Source organism: Telopea speciosissima, chromosome 8, assembly GCF_018873765.1.
Source record: "Telopea speciosissima isolate NSW1024214 ecotype Mountain lineage chromosome 8, Tspe_v1, whole genome shotgun sequence".
NCBI lineage: Eukaryota > Viridiplantae > Streptophyta > Magnoliopsida > Proteales > Proteaceae > Telopea > Telopea speciosissima.
This window is the reverse complement of record NC_057923.1, coordinates 4,675,839-4,693,753: the sequence shown is the minus strand read 5'-3', so window position 1 is coordinate 4,693,753 and position 17,915 is coordinate 4,675,839. Positions and strand designations below refer to the sequence as shown.

At 40.1% G+C, this 17,915-nt stretch overlaps 2 protein-coding genes across 2 annotated transcripts; both read right to left on the bottom strand.

Annotated features, from left to right (window-relative positions):
• Window positions 1-449: 449 nt before the first annotated feature.
• On the bottom strand, window positions 450-1,712 carry LOC122671166. The gene has a single exon (XM_043868268.1). The coding sequence runs from the start codon at window positions 1,710-1,712 to the stop codon at window positions 450-452; it is 1,263 nt and encodes a 420-aa protein (XP_043724203.1).
• Window positions 1,713-5,711: 3,999 nt separating this feature from the next.
• Window positions 5,712-16,469, bottom strand: LOC122671165 (uridine kinase-like protein 1, chloroplastic; the record flags this gene model as incomplete). Its single annotated transcript, XM_043868267.1, has 5 exons — window positions 5,712-5,925; window positions 11,955-12,064; window positions 12,161-12,254; window positions 14,511-14,571; window positions 16,373-16,469. Coding segments are annotated over 5 exons (576 nt in total), but the record flags the coding sequence as incomplete, so codon positions are not given.
• Between the last annotated feature and the right edge of the window lie 1,446 nt (window positions 16,470-17,915).

Below are 17,915 nucleotides of genomic sequence, written 5' to 3'. Positions count from 1 at the left end.
GTTGTATCTGAGAGTTGGTGGCCAACCTTGTAATATTTTAGTGTATACCTTGTGAGAAAAATCCCAGAAACAAAAGAGAAATAGAAGTGAAGAAAAATTTTCCTGTAAATTTTGTTCATGGAAGAGTAGAAAACTTATTTCTCATGCACATGTCTATGTTGTATACCCCAAGGGAAAATATTACACTTTGGGAGCGGGTGTTGCGAAGAAAGATTACATAGTACTATCAAACTGGAACTGAGACTGAATGTAGGTTACTGAACAGATAATCAAAAGTATCACATTATTTTGCATTGAGAGAGCTGTTGGTCATGCTATGCTTACTCTTGTATGTTGGTACCTCCTACAATTCTACTTTGCATCAAATTATAGCAACCAATAAAATACCCGTCATGTTTCCTCTATTCTTATGGATTAAACTCTTGTTTTTTTTTTTGGTAAAAGGAGGACTATATATTAAAGCGTGACCAACGCAAGGAATCCGAATTACATAATTCCGAAATCCAAGGAGTGGAAATGAGCCATGATGTCCGGCACGCAACGGACAATGCTCTCCGGGCCAGGGAGTCAGCCATGCTGTTATTCTCCCTGGGAATGATATGAAAAATACATGAGGAAAAGGAAGAAGATAGAGCCATGATATCCTGAACAATAGTGAAGATCTCCAGGGGAGGAGAGAGATACTGGTCAGAGAGGCAACGCATCAGCTCTTGATTGTCGTTCTCAACCTCCAGGTGGTTGATTCCCATCGAGATGCAGTGTTGCATACCAGCTCGAATAGTAAGGGCCTCACTCAGAATCACAGAATACTTAGTGATAGGCTCAGAACAAGCAGACACAACCTGCCCCGAGGAGTCCCTAAGCACGTAACCTAGACCGCCTTTGTTATCTGTTATAGATGCATCGACATTCAGCTTAAGGCCATGGGATGCTGGCGGTTTCCAAGGATGCTTAAAAGAAGGATCGGATCTGGCATGAGGAGGGTTGGAGGAGGATTTAGAGATGGAGAGGAATTCCTCAAACTCGAATTCAGCTTGCTTGCTCACGTCGATGCGACTCAGCTGCTTACCCCCAAGAAGAGCATCATTGCGGGCTTTCCATAAAGACCAACAAATATGTGCCGCGAGGCCAAATGTCTCTCTTCCGATGATTTTGTCCTTGGAAATCAGGGAGCTCCAGCCTTGGATGGCTTTATGGATTTGGGGATCAACATGAGGGGGACTGAAGGAGAGCCGAGAAGCAAACCAGACCGCTCGAGCAAATACACAATTGAGGAGGATATGATCAGGAGTTTCTAGCTCTCCACAGTGGCAGCAGCAAGGGTCCACATTCACACCCCTTCTAGTAAGGCCCTCTGTCGATGCCAAACCATTAGAGCAAGCATGCCATAGGAAATTCCTGACTTTGGGTTGAACATTGCAGGCCCAAATGCTCCTCCAAACTTCATTTGGAATGATTCTCCTGTTACCCTGGGCTGATGTGGATGGCCTCTCTGACTTCCTCGAGTCCTGTTGATTGCAGATCAAGTGGTAAGCAGACTTAATTGAGAAAAGACCATTCCTTGTCGCCCCCCAAACCTGAGTATCCGGGCAGGGAAAGAGACCGAGCCTGATAGCCTTGATTGCTACCACGTCCTTTGGATGAAACCGGTTCATTAAAACATCTTCTCTCCAAGATCGGTTGAGAGGATCAATAAGCTCGAAAATGAACATCCCTAGCTGCTCCTTGAAATGAGGAAACTCCAACCTAAAGAAAGGATTGGAAGGAATCCAATTGTCTTCCCAAATCTTAATATTGTTGCCTGTACCAACAATCCACAGGAGCCCCATCCGTAAGGACTTTCCTACCTTTCATGATGCTACGCCAAGCCCATGAGGGGTTCGAGCCAGTTGAGGCTTGAAGGAAGTCACAACGGGGAAAGTATATTTGCTTCATAGTCATTGCCCAATTGGACTCTGGAAAATGCCATAGTCTCCAAGCTAACTTTCCAAGCAAGGCTTTATTCTGAGTCGCTGGGTCACGGAAGCCAAGCCCTCCTTTGACCTTAGATCTACACATTCTCTCCCAAGAAATCCAACTAATCTTATCATTTCCCTCCTTTTCTCCCCAAAAGAAATGAGTAGCAGCCTTCCTGATTTTATCATGGTGAGCAGCCGGGAGTTTAAAGTTGGAGGAAGCACAATTGTTCATGGACAAGGCTACAGCTTTCAACATCACTTCCTTTCTCGCATGTGAGAGAAGATTTCGCTTCCACCCTTGCATCTTACTTCTAGTCTTTTCACTTATCTCTCTAAACAACTCGAGTTTTGAAGTACCAAACTCAGCAGGGAGGCCAAAGTATTTCTTGGGAGGGTCACCATAGGGGATTTTGAGAATCCTTGAGAACCATCGCTTGAAACGGGGAGCAGTATTTGGGCTGAAGATAAGAGAGGATTTCTGAAGATTGATTTGCTGGCCACTAGCTTTGCAGTAGAGATCCAAACATGATTTGATATTTTGGATTTCCTGCAAGGATACCTCTGAGAAAAGTAGGGTGTCATCAGCGAAAAATAAGTGAGAGATCGGCGAGGATCGGTTGCGCACCTTCATCCCATGCATGAGACCTTCAGATTCAGCTTGTATGAGAACAGCACTAAAAGCTTGAGCGCACAAGACAAATAGGGCCGGAGAGAGAGGGTCCCCTTGGCGAATACCCCTAGAAGGTGTGAGAGAGCCCCTGACTGCTCCATTGATGAGGAACTCATAGGAGACTGAGGTGATACAAGACATAACTATATCCACCCATTTCCTGCAGAAACCCAGGCGAAGGAGAATGCATTCGACAAAAGGCCATTCGAGCCGGTCGTAAGCTTTTTTCATGTCCAGCTTAAGAGCGATAAGCTTCTTCTTCCCTTTCTTCTTGTGCTTAATATAGTGGAAAGCTTCATGAGCAAGAAGAATATTATCAGAGATTAAGCGTTCTGGAACAAAAGCAGATTGAGCAGGGGAGATGATATTATCCAGAATGCCTTTCAACCGAGTAGCCATGATTTTTGTGATGATCTTGGTAGCCACATTACACAAACTAATCGGCCTAAATTGATCCACTGATTTTGGTTGATCAACTTTTGGAATGAGACACACCAGGGTAGAATTAGAAGTCCGGGGCATCGTGCCACTCAAAAAGAATTCATGCACAAAGTTGCAAATATCAGTACTAGCGAGGTCCCAAAAGCGTTGATAAAAAGCAGGAGGAAGGCCATCAGGGCCGGGGGACTTCAGAGGGTACATTGCAAAGAGCGCAACTTTAATTTCATCAATCAAAGGAGTTCTACACAAGCTATCATTCTCAGTAGAATCAACTTTTGGAACAATGGCTTGAGATACAATATGAAGAGCATTCCGAGTCAATTCCCTCGCTGGAGAAGATGACTTTGTACTGGTCCAAAATTTCTTGAAAGATAGCTTGCTCATCATGAACCCATTCGCCGGAAAAGAGACGGAGCTTGAGAATCCTATTGTGATTACGCCTCTGAAGGGTTGTGGCGTGAAAAAAACTGGTGTTACAGTCCCCTCCATTGAGCCATTGAATCCTGGATTTTTGAAGCCAAAGAAGCTCCTCTCTGTGTAATTCAATCTCAAGTAAATTCTGGATATCAATCTCCTTCAATTGGTTAGCCTCAGATGGATCATCATGTAAGGCCTTAAGCTGGCGCATAAGCCCTGCAATTCTCTTCTGCACATTGCCAAAAGTATCCTTATTCCATGTAGTGAAGACTGATTTACAACTTAGGGCCTTCTGAGAGAGAATATCACTTGGTCGACTAGATGTTTGGATGGACCAAGCTTTTTGGGCAGTTTCCTTACACTCAGAGTGTGTGAACCAGATTGCCTCGAACCTGAACGGTCTATTCCCAGACGCTCTACCTCCATCCATGTCAATAATAAGTGGTAGATGATCTGACCCAACCGTAGCTTTGACATACACAACAGCATCACCAAACGCTCTACGCCATGCCTGGTTGGATAAAACACGGTCGAGGCGAATTCTGATATTGCTCGATCCTTTCTGTTTATTGTTCCAGGTGTATCTAGGACCATTGGCACCAATGTCCATCAAATGGCAAGAGTCAAGCATATCTCAAAATTGTTGCATATCATGGGATCCACGAGAACTACCTCCTTTTTTTTCATGCCACGCCACAAAAGAATTAAAGTCCCCCATACAAGCCCAATTTCCTTGACGATGACTACCAAGAGCAATAAGTTTATTCCTAACCTGTTGTCTATTTTCTCTAATAGGATCCCCATAAACACAGGTTAAAAAGAAAGGGGGACTAGCAGCTGTTCTTACCTTAGCATCGATGATATGGTTGTCTGCATAAAGGATTTCAATGTGAATGTTCAGGTCCCAAAGGATGCTCAGACCTCCTGCAGCTCCAACAGGGTCAACCGAGAAGGTGGATAAGAGGTTCAGACGACGGCTCAGCTTCTCAATTTTCCTTCTCTGGCTTTTTGTTTCCATAAAAAACACAATATCTGGGTGCACGGTTTGGGAGAGATTAACTAGCGATCGAACTGTCAGGGGTCTCCCGAGGCCCTGGCAGTTCCAGCTAATCAGCTTTATGAGCATTGGTGGAGTTGATTTCCCCCAACTTCCACAGGGCCATCCTTTAAAAAATGCACGGAAGGGGATGGTTCTTCTAAGAGTCGTCCAGACTGTTCCTCTTGTTGGTGGCGTTTGGCTTGCTTTGCTCTTGGTTTAGCCACTTTACCCTCTGCTGGCCTTAAGGAGTGGATTGCTGCTGCCCGTATCTCTCTAGCTTGTTTCTTCAAATTTCGAATTATGGATTAAACTCATTAAATGAATAATGCTGAAAGCAATCCTATTTGTATTGGCCTTTACCAAAAATATAAAAAAAATATCCTTCAGCTCTATATGGCCACCCTTGAATATACTTTTTGTTTACTTCCTTCAAAAATCCACAGCTCTCTGCTGACTACAGCCATCAAGGATTGGTTCAGGTTTTCCTTTCCTTCCTGAGGCAGTCTGACTGAGCTTGCTCCCACCCCTAATTGATGCCAAAAATTAGTTTCCATCTTTGATCTTTTCTTATGCACATCAGCACTATCTCCTGATGTGCACAACAGCACAACAACACAGTGCACCTTGACTAAAGTCATGTTAGGACTCGGGCAAACCTTACAGTGAATGAACCATTTGGATTATTTCCTGTCGGTGGCTTTTAATAATTTGATTGATTCCATAAACCAACACCATCACAAATTGAAAGGAAAAAGCTAAAAATCAGCAGTTATGGTAGGCAATTAATTGACCACAGAAATTATGGAGGCAGAGATGCTCATATGTCGTGAGCATCCTATTTCAAGTGATCTCTATTGTTCTCTGTCGCTCTTGTAGTCATATCCCGGCGAGCACCCCTGTTCAATCATCCCTAATGCGGCCCCTTCACAACAGCTTAGGAAGGAAGACTGACAACAAAAATAAATATAAAAATTTATGAAGTAGGATGAATGATCATATATTTCTTCCTATTTCACTTTTCCGGTTATCAGAAAGTGCAAGGAAAACAAGAATCATCATACAAAAGCAGCCTCACATTAAACAATCTGATATGACCCAATTTACAGAGAGTTTCTTCCCATCCTTTCTCTAGCCAATGAGCCCATTAAAATGTTGATAGAACATAAATTACATTAATTTGACTTCATCATTTGCTCGGGGGTCTGGTACTTTTTTGATCTCCTTGCTCAAGCTTAAGTGCAGCTACTTGCATCTTCACATAAAGGATTGGCTCCTCTATACACAACTCCCTTGTAGCATGAAGCTTTTCAATCACACCTCCAAGATAAACTATGACAGCAAAATGTGCAAGCTTGAGCAGATTAATCTGTCTTAGAGTCGGTGGTGAAATTATGATATAACTGTATCAGAGCATCACCCGCATGAAAGGAAACCTAAAAGGAAAAAACAATATTTTTTAACATGTCATCCAATTTAAAGCATAGAGGCAATTGAGCACATAGAATGTAAAATGCACATCTGTGAAGGAAATAATATATAGCAAGAACAAGTCAACACAAACATATGTAGAAGAGAGGATATAAAAAGTAGGACATTGCGTTGCAATTTACTTCAACCAAGGTGAATTAGTTGGATCCTATCCACACTTAAAAATAAAAGCTATTATTAAGCTCCAATTTTATCACATTTTCACATGTAGAGAGGTATGACACCACTTTTCATCAGGCTTATGCCATAGAGAATTCCACAATATATGCAAACTTAAAGGACAAGGTGATAGTCAGCTTGCAAGCTGTACATGTTCCCAGAATTTTCAAGACGCAAATGGAACAAGAGTGGGATATGACCAATTGTCGACAATCAAGGCAAGGCATTTGATGGTATTCAAAATTAGGATTGCTTTAATGTGGAGCACTACTCCTCACTTTTCTCAGTAAGCAAGTTGGAAAATATGAAGAACCTCTACACAAAAAGAAAGATAGATACTCTGCAGTGATGTCTCTTGATCAATGACTGGTCAGATGATCTTTAATTTTTAGACTCAACAACTTTTTTTCTTTTGTATGTGAAACAGGATAGGTGTGACTTTAATAGGGAAAGCCATCGTTCAGTTGTTTTTCATTTTTTTCCCTAATAATGAGTGGGGGGATTTACATCAAAAGAGTTCTTGGGTTACACCTATCCTCCTGGTTTCCTTCAGCTCTTTATTTTTCTTATTTTTAACCTAATTTTCTTTGGTGAGGGTAACCTACTCCTTCAGTTTGTCTAGAAAACCACTTATGCATAGGGTTATACCAAATGCAGCAGTAGATGCTCCTGAGAATCAAGAAGAGAGCATTGCTTCTCTCATGATCGGTCTCTCTGTCGATGATGTGATTGATGCCTCTGTTCTGCATCCATTTAAGTCTCACCTCCACCAGTCCCCACCATTGGAGGTTGATAAACTCAGGTTGACACTGAGAGGGGGTGTGAATTAGGGTCACCAAAGACTTTCTTCCAACCTCTAACAGTTATCGCACTGGTGATGTTTTCTCAATCACAATTCAAGATTGGGGCAATCCCGTGATTACCAATCACACACAGACACGTCCACCACACACCACAACGTGGTTGGGTCTACCAGACAGTGTCCCTCCACTCTGCACAACACACACTTCAAATATATGTTGAAAAATAAGTGCAAGACAGAACACCAAAAATACGTGGTTCGGCCAGAGTGCCTACGTCCACGGAGGAATACCCGTATAGGGTTTCGTATTCCCTCAATACACTACTCAAATTTTGATGGCTGCAACCACCCAGGAACTATCAATCCCTGCTTCAGTTTGTGCAACCACACAAACAAGGGCAACTACCCCAATCTCTGTGCAAGCCCCCACTTGACAGAGTTACAATAATTAATTGTAAATAAAAGAACTAAATCCCCCAATACAATGACCAATATTGGCTTACAATCAAACTAGGTTTTTTCAACTAAACATGCAACCTAGAAACTCACAATGGGGATTTACAATCGAAGTTTACCTCTTGGAGAGTAATCCAGCAATCATGAAGCCTCTGACGCATAAAAATCGAGTCTGTGTACGCTCCCCTGCTCAAACCATCTTCAATACAGAGTCATCGAGCATAAACCAGTGATATCGTCGATTTTCTATGCTCAAACGATGCTGCAACTCCTTCCAATGGATTCCTCTCAAAAAATTACCCAATTTAAAAAAAAAAAATTCATCCCATTTGGACTTTGGATGACCAAGATATGGCTTTCCAAAGTTGGATGCTCCAAAACGGGTAACCAGTTGCAGAATCGTAAATAACTAGATTCTTCGTGACAAAACCATGCGTAATGAGGACACATGTCAAAGAAATTCACAATGGTATATTCATTTGAAATAGGATATGATGTCATGCTGATGTCACACTCCACTACCAAATCCCTTATTTCCTTTCTCTCTTCCTTCTTTTTTAAAATGAATCTTGCACTAGTCCGCGACGTCCAAGAGGAATCTTGCACTAGATGTTGATCCGCCGCCCGTGGTGATTCTGGAACTTTAAAAAAACAATGGGAAACGTCTGTCTACAGAATGGTTGTTAAACAAAAGCCAAAAAAATTGGCTAAGTATGGAGAAAACATCCTTATCCAGATTCGATCTATTTTTGCGCAACGACACGAAAAACTTCATAACTTCTTCGTCTAACATAAAAAATAAGTGAAACAAATTGCGTTGGAACCAAAACTCGACGAACTGAAATTCTTGTGAAGACTTATTTGGCCAGTTCAGCCATTAAGGCTTCCAAAAATAGCTCCAAAGTGGACCTCACTGTACGATCCTATGAAATCGTAGCTTTTGATGAATGAAACCTTCACCTGCTGCTTCGAGCCTTTGCCAAACACTTTTTTAAGGATCCAAAATACTTTCAATGTACATCCTCCATACTCGGATGTCACTATAACCGTGCCAAATGACCAAGTTGTCCTTGACACTGTGTAGAAGCCTGTTTGACCATTCCAGTTCCTCCAACTCACCAAAAACCATCGCCACATCATCAAAATGTCTAGAAATGTTGCCAACAATGACAACACAACTCCAAAATGCTCCAATTTCCCAACAGAGGTGTTGGTGAAGCTTGCTGGTTTCACAGGCATGGGTTGTGAGACAAATCTCCATAGAAGAAAGTACAGAGGGTGGTAGAGGAAGTTGTAGTGGCAAGAAGAGGGTGCGCCGTCGCCTGAAAATGCAGAGGGCTCCGTCGCCTAAAAACGCAGAAGTTTCAGTGGCAAGATGAGGTGGGCCGTCGCCTGAGAACGCAAAAGTTTCAAATCCATTAGGGTTGAGTGAATGAGGAAAATATGAGAGAGAGAAGGAGATGGGTCGATTGAGTTTGTCCTTGGGTTAACGACAGTTTAAGGATGGGTTTGGTTACCAACCCGGGTTAGTCCCTGGGTTACACCAACCAGGGTTAACTCTATGTTAATTTGAGGGTTTTAAATATGAACCGGTGGATTTGAGAGTGCCCACTTGTCACATTCTCAGGGTGGAAATAATAGGAAATAATGGATCAGGAAATGGAGAGGATTAAAATCCGGTTACCAGTGTCAGGAGTTCTATGTAAGAGCCAGAGAGAGAGAGCTTCTTCTTCAATTCTATTTCTTAGAACAAAATTTCTTCAATGTTAATGGTGAAATGTGTGTTACGTGATGGATTCAAAAGTTACATAAATGAGTTTTTGTTTTTCTTTTTTGGGGGGTTTCAGGTGAAAATAGAAGATGGGTATGTGCTTAACATGCAAAGAATCCAAGGGGGGGCGTTCAGGTGGAGGAGTATTGGATAAGAACAGGCAACCAGTCTTACTGCAGCACAGTTCGGCCATGGCAGCAAAGTAGGTAGTACATGCTTATGAGAGTTACTACCCAAATTTAAAGAAATTAAGCATGCACATGCAAGTATAGGAAGGATTTACACCCTAGAGCTCCTTATGCCGAAAGTGATAGGACCACTATAGTCACTTCTGGTTTCATGGCAAGTGTGGCTTAATAAATGCATATCTTATGCTCAGAGAGGGAAAGATATGTTCGGGATATGTTACTAGTAAATTGTGTTGTATTCTGCACCAGCTTGTCTTTTATGGCGTGTTTGTAACACACCCTAGTTAGGCACCCATGGTCAATGGTGCGTATTTATTAATTTGATGGTAACTAGAGTTTGTGTACACTATCCAGCCTAATTAAGGGATAGGGAACGAAATGGACCACTGCATCCAAGGATGTATAGGTTAAAAATGTACGCCAAATTAAAACCCTTGATTGTTACACAAATTTGTTTTGTTATAACCGATACAGTCTTGACACCGGATAATCATTGAAGTTATGGGTGTGGGTGTGGCAAGTGCTAGTTATTGATTTGATATTTTGATTGACAGGATGCCACCCACCAAGGATAAGTCGGTTGTAGCTGATAACTTCAAGATACAAAATAGTGATACCAGTGCCTCAGATTCTTCCCAACGCATTGGAGACCAGACTCGAATAGGGAGTAAAAGGATGCGTTTGACTGCACGAAAATATAGGGTTATCTTGAGGGCACGTGCAGCCGTTATGAAAGGACCCAAGAGGTCGAGATCGTTAGTGTTGAGGGATTGGCCACGTGGGTGCGGACTAGCTGAGAAAATTCTCTCTGTCGTAGTGGATAAGTCGGACTCACCTTACTATACTCCGAGATCCCCACCGAGAGATGAGGTAGAATCTGAGGAAGTGAACAGACCGGAGTCACCATTCTACACTCCCAGGTCTCGTAACCATTCACCACAACGCTCGGAAGATGAGATTTGGTTTCACGATCAAGGGGTGAATGAGAAGTAAAGTTCTTAGTAAGAAATGAGGATTTGAGAATATGAAAACCATATAAGAGTAATTGAGAGCTATTAGATCATTCTATACATGTTTATTTATTATTTTGTTCTGCTAAACCATATAATTTATTTGAATTTAGAAGAATCTTGTTTTATGTGGATAAGCATTTACGCTATTTTTTAACAAAGATGGTTCTTTTGTTTGGTTTTGATTATGTGATTGATGGTTGCATAAGTCGTTATTCTCTCTCATAGTGTAATCAATCACCGTGAATGGATGTTAGGATGAGCATGTAGAGGAATAGAGGACGGCATTATTGTTACTCAGTCCTTGAAGTATTAGGAAAGTGTGTTGACTGCATCAAGGGGAAGACGATAACTTTCGAAAGTTATTAGTCCCATTGTGCTTGGAAATGTTTCAAAAATAGTGGTGATGCTAGTCAACACTTGAAAAAATAAAAAAATAAAAAAATAAAAAGAGGGAAGTGAATTAGAAAACCCTGAGCCTCTTTTTAGGTTGAGATTTTGGGATTTGGTGTTTTGAACTATAATGTTTCGAACAGGTCAATTAAGATATCCCATCTGATACAACCAAGGATTACCTAAGAACCTATTCTCTCAAGTTTTATATTTTACAAACCATAGGCGGTATTTAGCCAAAGTTTTCAAAATGGCAATTAACCATAGGCGGTATTTAGCCAAAGTTTTCAAAATGGCAATTAGCCATAGGCGGTATTTAGCCAAAGTTTTGAGATTGGCGGATAAGCCATGGGCGGTAAGCCAATGTATGGTGTTAACTCCAGTTCATGGCGGTTTAGCACAAGTATGAGTTAATATCGAAGTGTGCTATCTGTGAGGATTTTCAAGTTAGAAGACCTACGAGGAAGCGAGCATTTACTTGCTGATCACTTGTTATGCTCTTGATTTCCTTGTTGTTACATATACCCAAGGCAGTTCGACTTAATGGATCATTTGTGGTCGTGATGACAGGATGTTGTATGCCATATGTTGAGGCATATTTTCTGTTGTTGTTTCGACACAAGTGAGCATTAATAGGACCGAAGTATTTTGAGTGAAAGTGGGTTTTTGGCCAATTCCAATAAAGACATCTGTATTAATTTTGCCCAAGTGGAAAATTGTTGGGTTTATTGGGCTTAATTAATATGGGTTGGCTTTTTTAGGCCCATAAAGTGTTTTATTTCACTCTAGGTTAAATGGGGGGTATAACTGACCTTACACATTGTGGAAGTGTGATTAGGGTCAGGGAGAATATTATATATTCAACCCTAAGGTCCCCACAGCTGTCACTTGATTATTCTATTATTCCTACTCACGGGAGAGTGAAAGTGAAAGGCTGTGGAAGGCTTTTGGGAAGGAAAAGCGACGTGGATCGACTGCAGCCGTCATTAACAGGTATGTCATTTATGTTTCTTGTTATATGAATTTCCATGAATCTATGTGGGGATCTGTTTATGATCAAAGATTCTAACAACTCCTTCCATGATGAGTGACTTCCATGCAGTGAAATGGAGACTAGTACTGTTCTTCTATAGTTCTTAATGAATATAGAATCATTACCAACATAAGAGGAAAGAAGGAGGCAATGTAAATAAAGGTACCTGTAGCAAGAACAGGGTCCAGAAGCAAGACATGCCGTTTTGAAATATCTTTGGGAAGCTTCTCATATATAAGCTGCTTCAAGTGACAAATAAATTTATGGAGAAAACTGTACAATCCATTCAACTTCAAGAAAAACAAAGCATTGAGTCTGTGTAAAAAAAACATCACCTGTTTGCCATTGTCTCCATCACGGTGGATCAGTATCTTTCCAATTTTTATTCCTTTGCAACATGCACGTAATGCATTCTCCATGCTTTCCCCACTATGCAACAATAACAATTAAATGAAATTTTAACCTGTGCCTGCAATGTAAAGTGGGAAAGATTCACTGATAATAAGAAAAATAAAATTTTCATTACATATATTTAGAAAATAGGATAAGAAATGTGATGTGGTTTACCTATAATGATTCTAGTCTGCTTAAAACCTGAAAGTAATTTCGTGATGACAGTAGCAGACCAAAATCACCAAGATATTGGAGGGATTCTGGTCCAGGAGGTTGTATAAAGATTAACATTTTAACTCTTCTCAGCTTAGTCTCTCCAATTGAAGAAATTGGTTGACGTAAAGAATTTATTTATGGAGTTCATGTATTGTTTCTGTTTGGTGGACTACTGGAAGAAAGAAATCCCTTTGATAAAGTGATTTAGAAAGCAGTCAAGATAGTTCTCTGGGCTTCCTTCAATCCTGATTTCAGAGGGCTTAATGGCTTTGTAATCATCAGGTCCAAGATCAGTTTAGAATAATGGAGTAGAATGGCTTTGAACAAATTTCAAGAAGTTGAACAACAGGTACTGTGAATCAGACATGGATGGCACAAATCACTAATGGAGCTGAACAGATTTTCATTTCATATGAAAATTATGATTTTTCCATCAGGGGAGAGGTAAATTGATTACCACAACCTTTATCAATTTTTTGCACCTCTAATAACAATGTCAACAACCATACCCCTCATTTTCCAGATTAATTTTTTGAAGGGGTTTTCTTGTCAATATTTATTTAAAGGGTGCATCTTGTTGTCACCAAGTAGGTGAATTAAGAATTTATAACCTTACTTTTTTGCCCCTTGTCTTATTCCCAAATACTATTTAATGCAGGGGTAATCTTGTCAATTCAAATGGACAACGACAACTTTTGAAAATGATTTAATAATAAGTCACTTTCAACTTATGTTGAATACCTTTTTTACCTATGACTAAAATAACTTTTAAGAATAAGACAAGGGGCAAAAAAGTAAGGTTACTATCTTGTTGTAACCAACCTTGTGATGCAGATAGACAAGGGGCAAAAAAGCAAGGTTATAATCTTGTTGTAACCAACCTTGTGATGCAGATAAGTCACTTAGAGGGCTTATTATATTGGGAATAATCCTTAGGTTGGGTTATGTATGTATTGGGCCTTTGATCCCATGGGTTTACTTTGTAATTGGCCAATTGAATGAGTCTAAAATATAGGTAGAAAGTAGGAAAACGAAATTTACCAATTTAACGAGCCTAAAATATAGGTAGAAAGAAGGAAAACGGGATTTACTTCATTAGTTTAGTTAGAGTCTTATTTTGAGTCTGTTTTCTTTAATATTTTATTTCCTAGTCAATTTAGGTTACCTTATTAGTTAAGGATTGTTTTAGGCCTTTCCTTTTTAGTGTCTAAGTCTATTTTTGAGTCTTTTATATAAGTTTGTCACAAATTTGATTAATGAAATATTGGCTTGAGCCTTTGTGAAAATGCTGAGATAGGATAGGTGAGAGACCTAAGGTGAGATGCCCATTCCTTTCCCCCCATCCCGTTCCATCGGTTCTTGATTCCAAGCCCTAAAGCTGTCCAATCGATCTCAAGGTTTATTCAAGTTGCTGGAATTTTCTTCTGTTGCAGATTGTTCGCATTCAAATCTGGAATTACATCATCACAGTATTGCTGTCAAGATCCACCTTCATCCACTGAACTAGCAGAGACAACTCTACCATATATTCAAGGGAAACTAGGGTTTCAAAACCCCAAGGTTGTTCGATCTGTGTTCTGAATTTCTGATCATGTCTTCTATTTGAGATTCATCCTACTTTCTAGAAAAGTATTCAGCCCATTTGCTACTTCAACAAGTTATTGTTCCCTCATTTGAGTTCTGCTCATTGTTTTTTTTTCTCTTGTGGTTACCGATTTGAGATCCCAGTATTCTCTTTTTTTTTGTTCACTGGAGGTTTTCTATTTAATCCCGCCTGAGACTATACCTATTCTGGTTCTAGTCTTACATTACCTTGGTTACAACAAGATTTTCCCTTATTTAAAGGATTATAATGAAAAGATAATTAGTTGGGACTTTGCTTAAACCCAACCATTATTTAACAAGATCAAAAAAATGTTAATAAAAAAAAAAGAAAAAAATTTAATGAGACAAGAAAGTGGAGGTATTGAGAAAACAGAAGTAAAGGTAATCATTTTAACTTTCTTCTAATACCAGAAAACCTAAGCAAATCTACTCACCAAAATTGCCAAAACAGACACCTGATGCAAGGCTCACCTTCGAACAATGGATACTCCACACAATTTCTTGCAAAAGTCAACTCCTGTGTATACGGATCCTGGAGAAGGAACATAATTGCAAGGATTACAGCAACATAATCTTGACAGCAATTAAGAGTACTGGTCTTAGCATGTTCCTTTGGGGAGGTTGGGGGGGGGGGGGGGGGATGGAAATCAAAAATTGGCAACCAAATGATAAATTTTATTTATAACTATCAGTTTGAACATATCATTCAAATAATTAATGCACAACATGGAGTCCATGTTTTTGGAAGCGGAACATCAGTTCTTTCCTGCATGTGCTTATGTGTGTTTTATGTATGTCGAGGACAGACCAAATCCCACATGCATGGACTTTCACAGGCATAGGAAGTCCTACCTTCTGCTGCTAGACATGCAGAAATAAAGAACTCTGAACTTTGGCTTCAACCCGGCCACTTAATCTGCCTAACTCACCTATAGACAATACTTTAACCTTCATTCTTCAGTCATAAATAATTCCTAATGATCTGTGACGACTCGCATTGCGTAGCTTTTTTTTTGTAAGGCACACTCGTTGCACAAAACAGACGACCTCACAACATAAAAGACATGGCAAGCCCCCAGCGCGCAGTCCTGGCAGCAAATGTCGATCAGCCACCTCTTTCCAGATGAATATAATCCTAACAAGTATGGGAAGGTTAGTTAATTAGGTTTGTTGATTTGGTGGTGTACGTCCAGGAGTTGCATCTCAAGCAAGCATATATGGTATATACCACTAAATAGAAATGCTCCTCTCTTAGTGGCAGCAAGGATAACAAAAGAATAGAGACAGTACGTACAAGATGACGAGGCTAACAAGGACTAGAAAACTAGCTAGCTAGAAAACCAGAATCACAGTGAATCAAAACTGAGAAACTTAGACAGAAAATTGTGAGGATGATATCTCACAATCCACTAAACCAATGGGAATGAAACTACAGTTGAATGAAGGTCCTAAAGGTGGGTTATATATCTAAAATATCAAGGCAAACTGATGGTTAGATTGGGAGAAACAAGTGTGGTAAGAAAATAGAAACTTAAGCGAAACCAGAAATTAGGAGAAGCAATAACTTACAATCTGGCGATCAGATATATGCCTCCCCCCCCTGTATTTGAAGGTAATATGGGTGATCAGAGAGAAGACGATATCAAAAAGGAAGTCCAACTCCATCCAGTGGCTGGATTGGTAGGACTAAGCAGACACAAAGTTCTTGCAACTAGCTAGGATGGAACAAAACAGGAACTGTAGGATGGGAAAACTGAAGAGAAAACCCTGTAGAAAAATAAGTGAGAGATAGCAACAGAAACAATTAGCTGACTCAAGCACATTTTCTGATCAAGTTAAAGAATCACACACGCACATTCCCACAAGAATTTTTTTTCAAGAATAACATTTCCATATTTAAAGAAGCAGAATCAGTAAGTGGTAGCAGGATTCTTTCTTAGTGGTTTATAAATGTCTAAATATCAAGAAAATTAGAAAACAATTTAAAAAATTCTATAAAATTTCATTTGCTCTATTTGACACTTCCAAGAAGCTGCCAGGAATAAAGGAGGATGATTACTTTAAAAGGAAAAACAAGCCCTTGGGAACTTCACATATTTGACCCTTTCTCTCATAATCATCTCTCTCCTAAACCAACATAGAGAATATTCGGGTAAAAACTCCTAAACCAACATGAAAATAATGTTTCCTTGCACTTGAGAGAATGTGACTTCTATTAAGAAATATACTAGCTAGAAACCTGGCTCAAGTTCAAGTGCATTAGTATTTATGGTGGTACATCAAGCTTAGAATTAGAAGGCCAACCCCACTTTAAACCTGCATCCTTAACACACCTGTGGGAGTGATTACTTGCTTCTCAGTAAACGGTAAATGACCAAGGCCATGCTCCACAACCTGACAAGTCACAAGTTTGTCCAACAAAGAAGGTAATTATATTTGATAATCTTCAATACAGGGGATATCTTTGTAGCCGCCGCACCGTGCAGTAACTACATAGGATAAAAATTCTAGAACACTTGGGGCGTTGGACAACGTTTCCTTACCCCCTTCATCTCAAAACGGCAAAACCCTTAATGAACTAATAATAATAATAAGGGCACACAAGCGACTGGGCCAATGGGTGAACACGCTTGAGTATCTACTCAGGGGCAGAGGCATCATCTCACGGTGTCCTGTGAGAGGGCATTGGAAACACCACCAAATAGAGATCTTTTTTTATAATAATAATAATAATAATAATAATAATAATTCTTTAGGGAAGTGTCCTGTCCATGCCTAGACACAAAGCCACAAAGGGGGGGCAAAATGACTGTCCCACTACCCATGAAAGGCAGAAATCTCAACCCCCATGATGTCAATATGCGTGCTTTCATTGGCTCCCGTGCACGCACTCCCTCACAAATAACATGGACCCATAATATATAATAATAATAATAATAATAATAATTCATTCCTCAGTGTCTTTGGTTTAGAGATGTACTAGGGCCTATTGGCCTGTTCCATCGATGGTTTAGCCATCCCATGAAGCCACACCCATTCGGATAAAGTTCTCCAATTCTTTAATCTGGCAATTCCTATCAATACCACTTTCTTTGAATGACACGTGGAATTTTTATAATCCAACAATTGTAAGAACATTGTCCCATATTTGAGATGAAAACCCATATTTTGATCGGGTAGGACAAGAACCCGCCCCAGCCCCTCTTTTGTATCTCCCAAGAGACTGAATCAACCAAGGCACCAAGCTCTCATGCGCCCTTCTCTGCTCTACGATTAGTTCTTGGCTGAAGACCGGCTATCTTCTCTGGTGGTTCTCTCACTGCTATTTCCACTTTTCCGAACAGTTGGAGCCAGCCTCTCACATCTTTATTTTTCCTGAGAAAAGTTCTAAAGTCTTGAAGAGTCATCCTAAATTTCAGATTTTTCTGTGGAAACTCAGATCTTGAATGCTTCCTATAAAATCTGCTTTATTCATATTTTTCCATGTAAATGGTAGCTTTGCATTCTGCTCCAGGAAGTCTGAGTCACAGTGGCACTTAAGTTATTTTTCTCATGTGAATTCTCTAAAAAGAATTTGAGAAGCTAGTCCTCTTGGATTTAGATCAAAACTGCCTTCTACTTCTTCCGTAATGGATTTTGTGAGCTAAATTCCAATTAGTTTTCAGCTTACCATCTGTGGAAGGCAGTCAATCATTGGAATCTAGGGAATCACATCTTATTTCATTTGATCAGAGCAAGAAAAAGGTGTACCTTCAATTGAGAGAAACTTAGCCCCATCGGTTTTATTTCCAGTATCGATAAGTGGGCAAATGAGTTGGGTTTTGATTGAGAAACTCATGTGCCCCTCTTGTCTTGATTCTTGCATCCTTCTCGCAT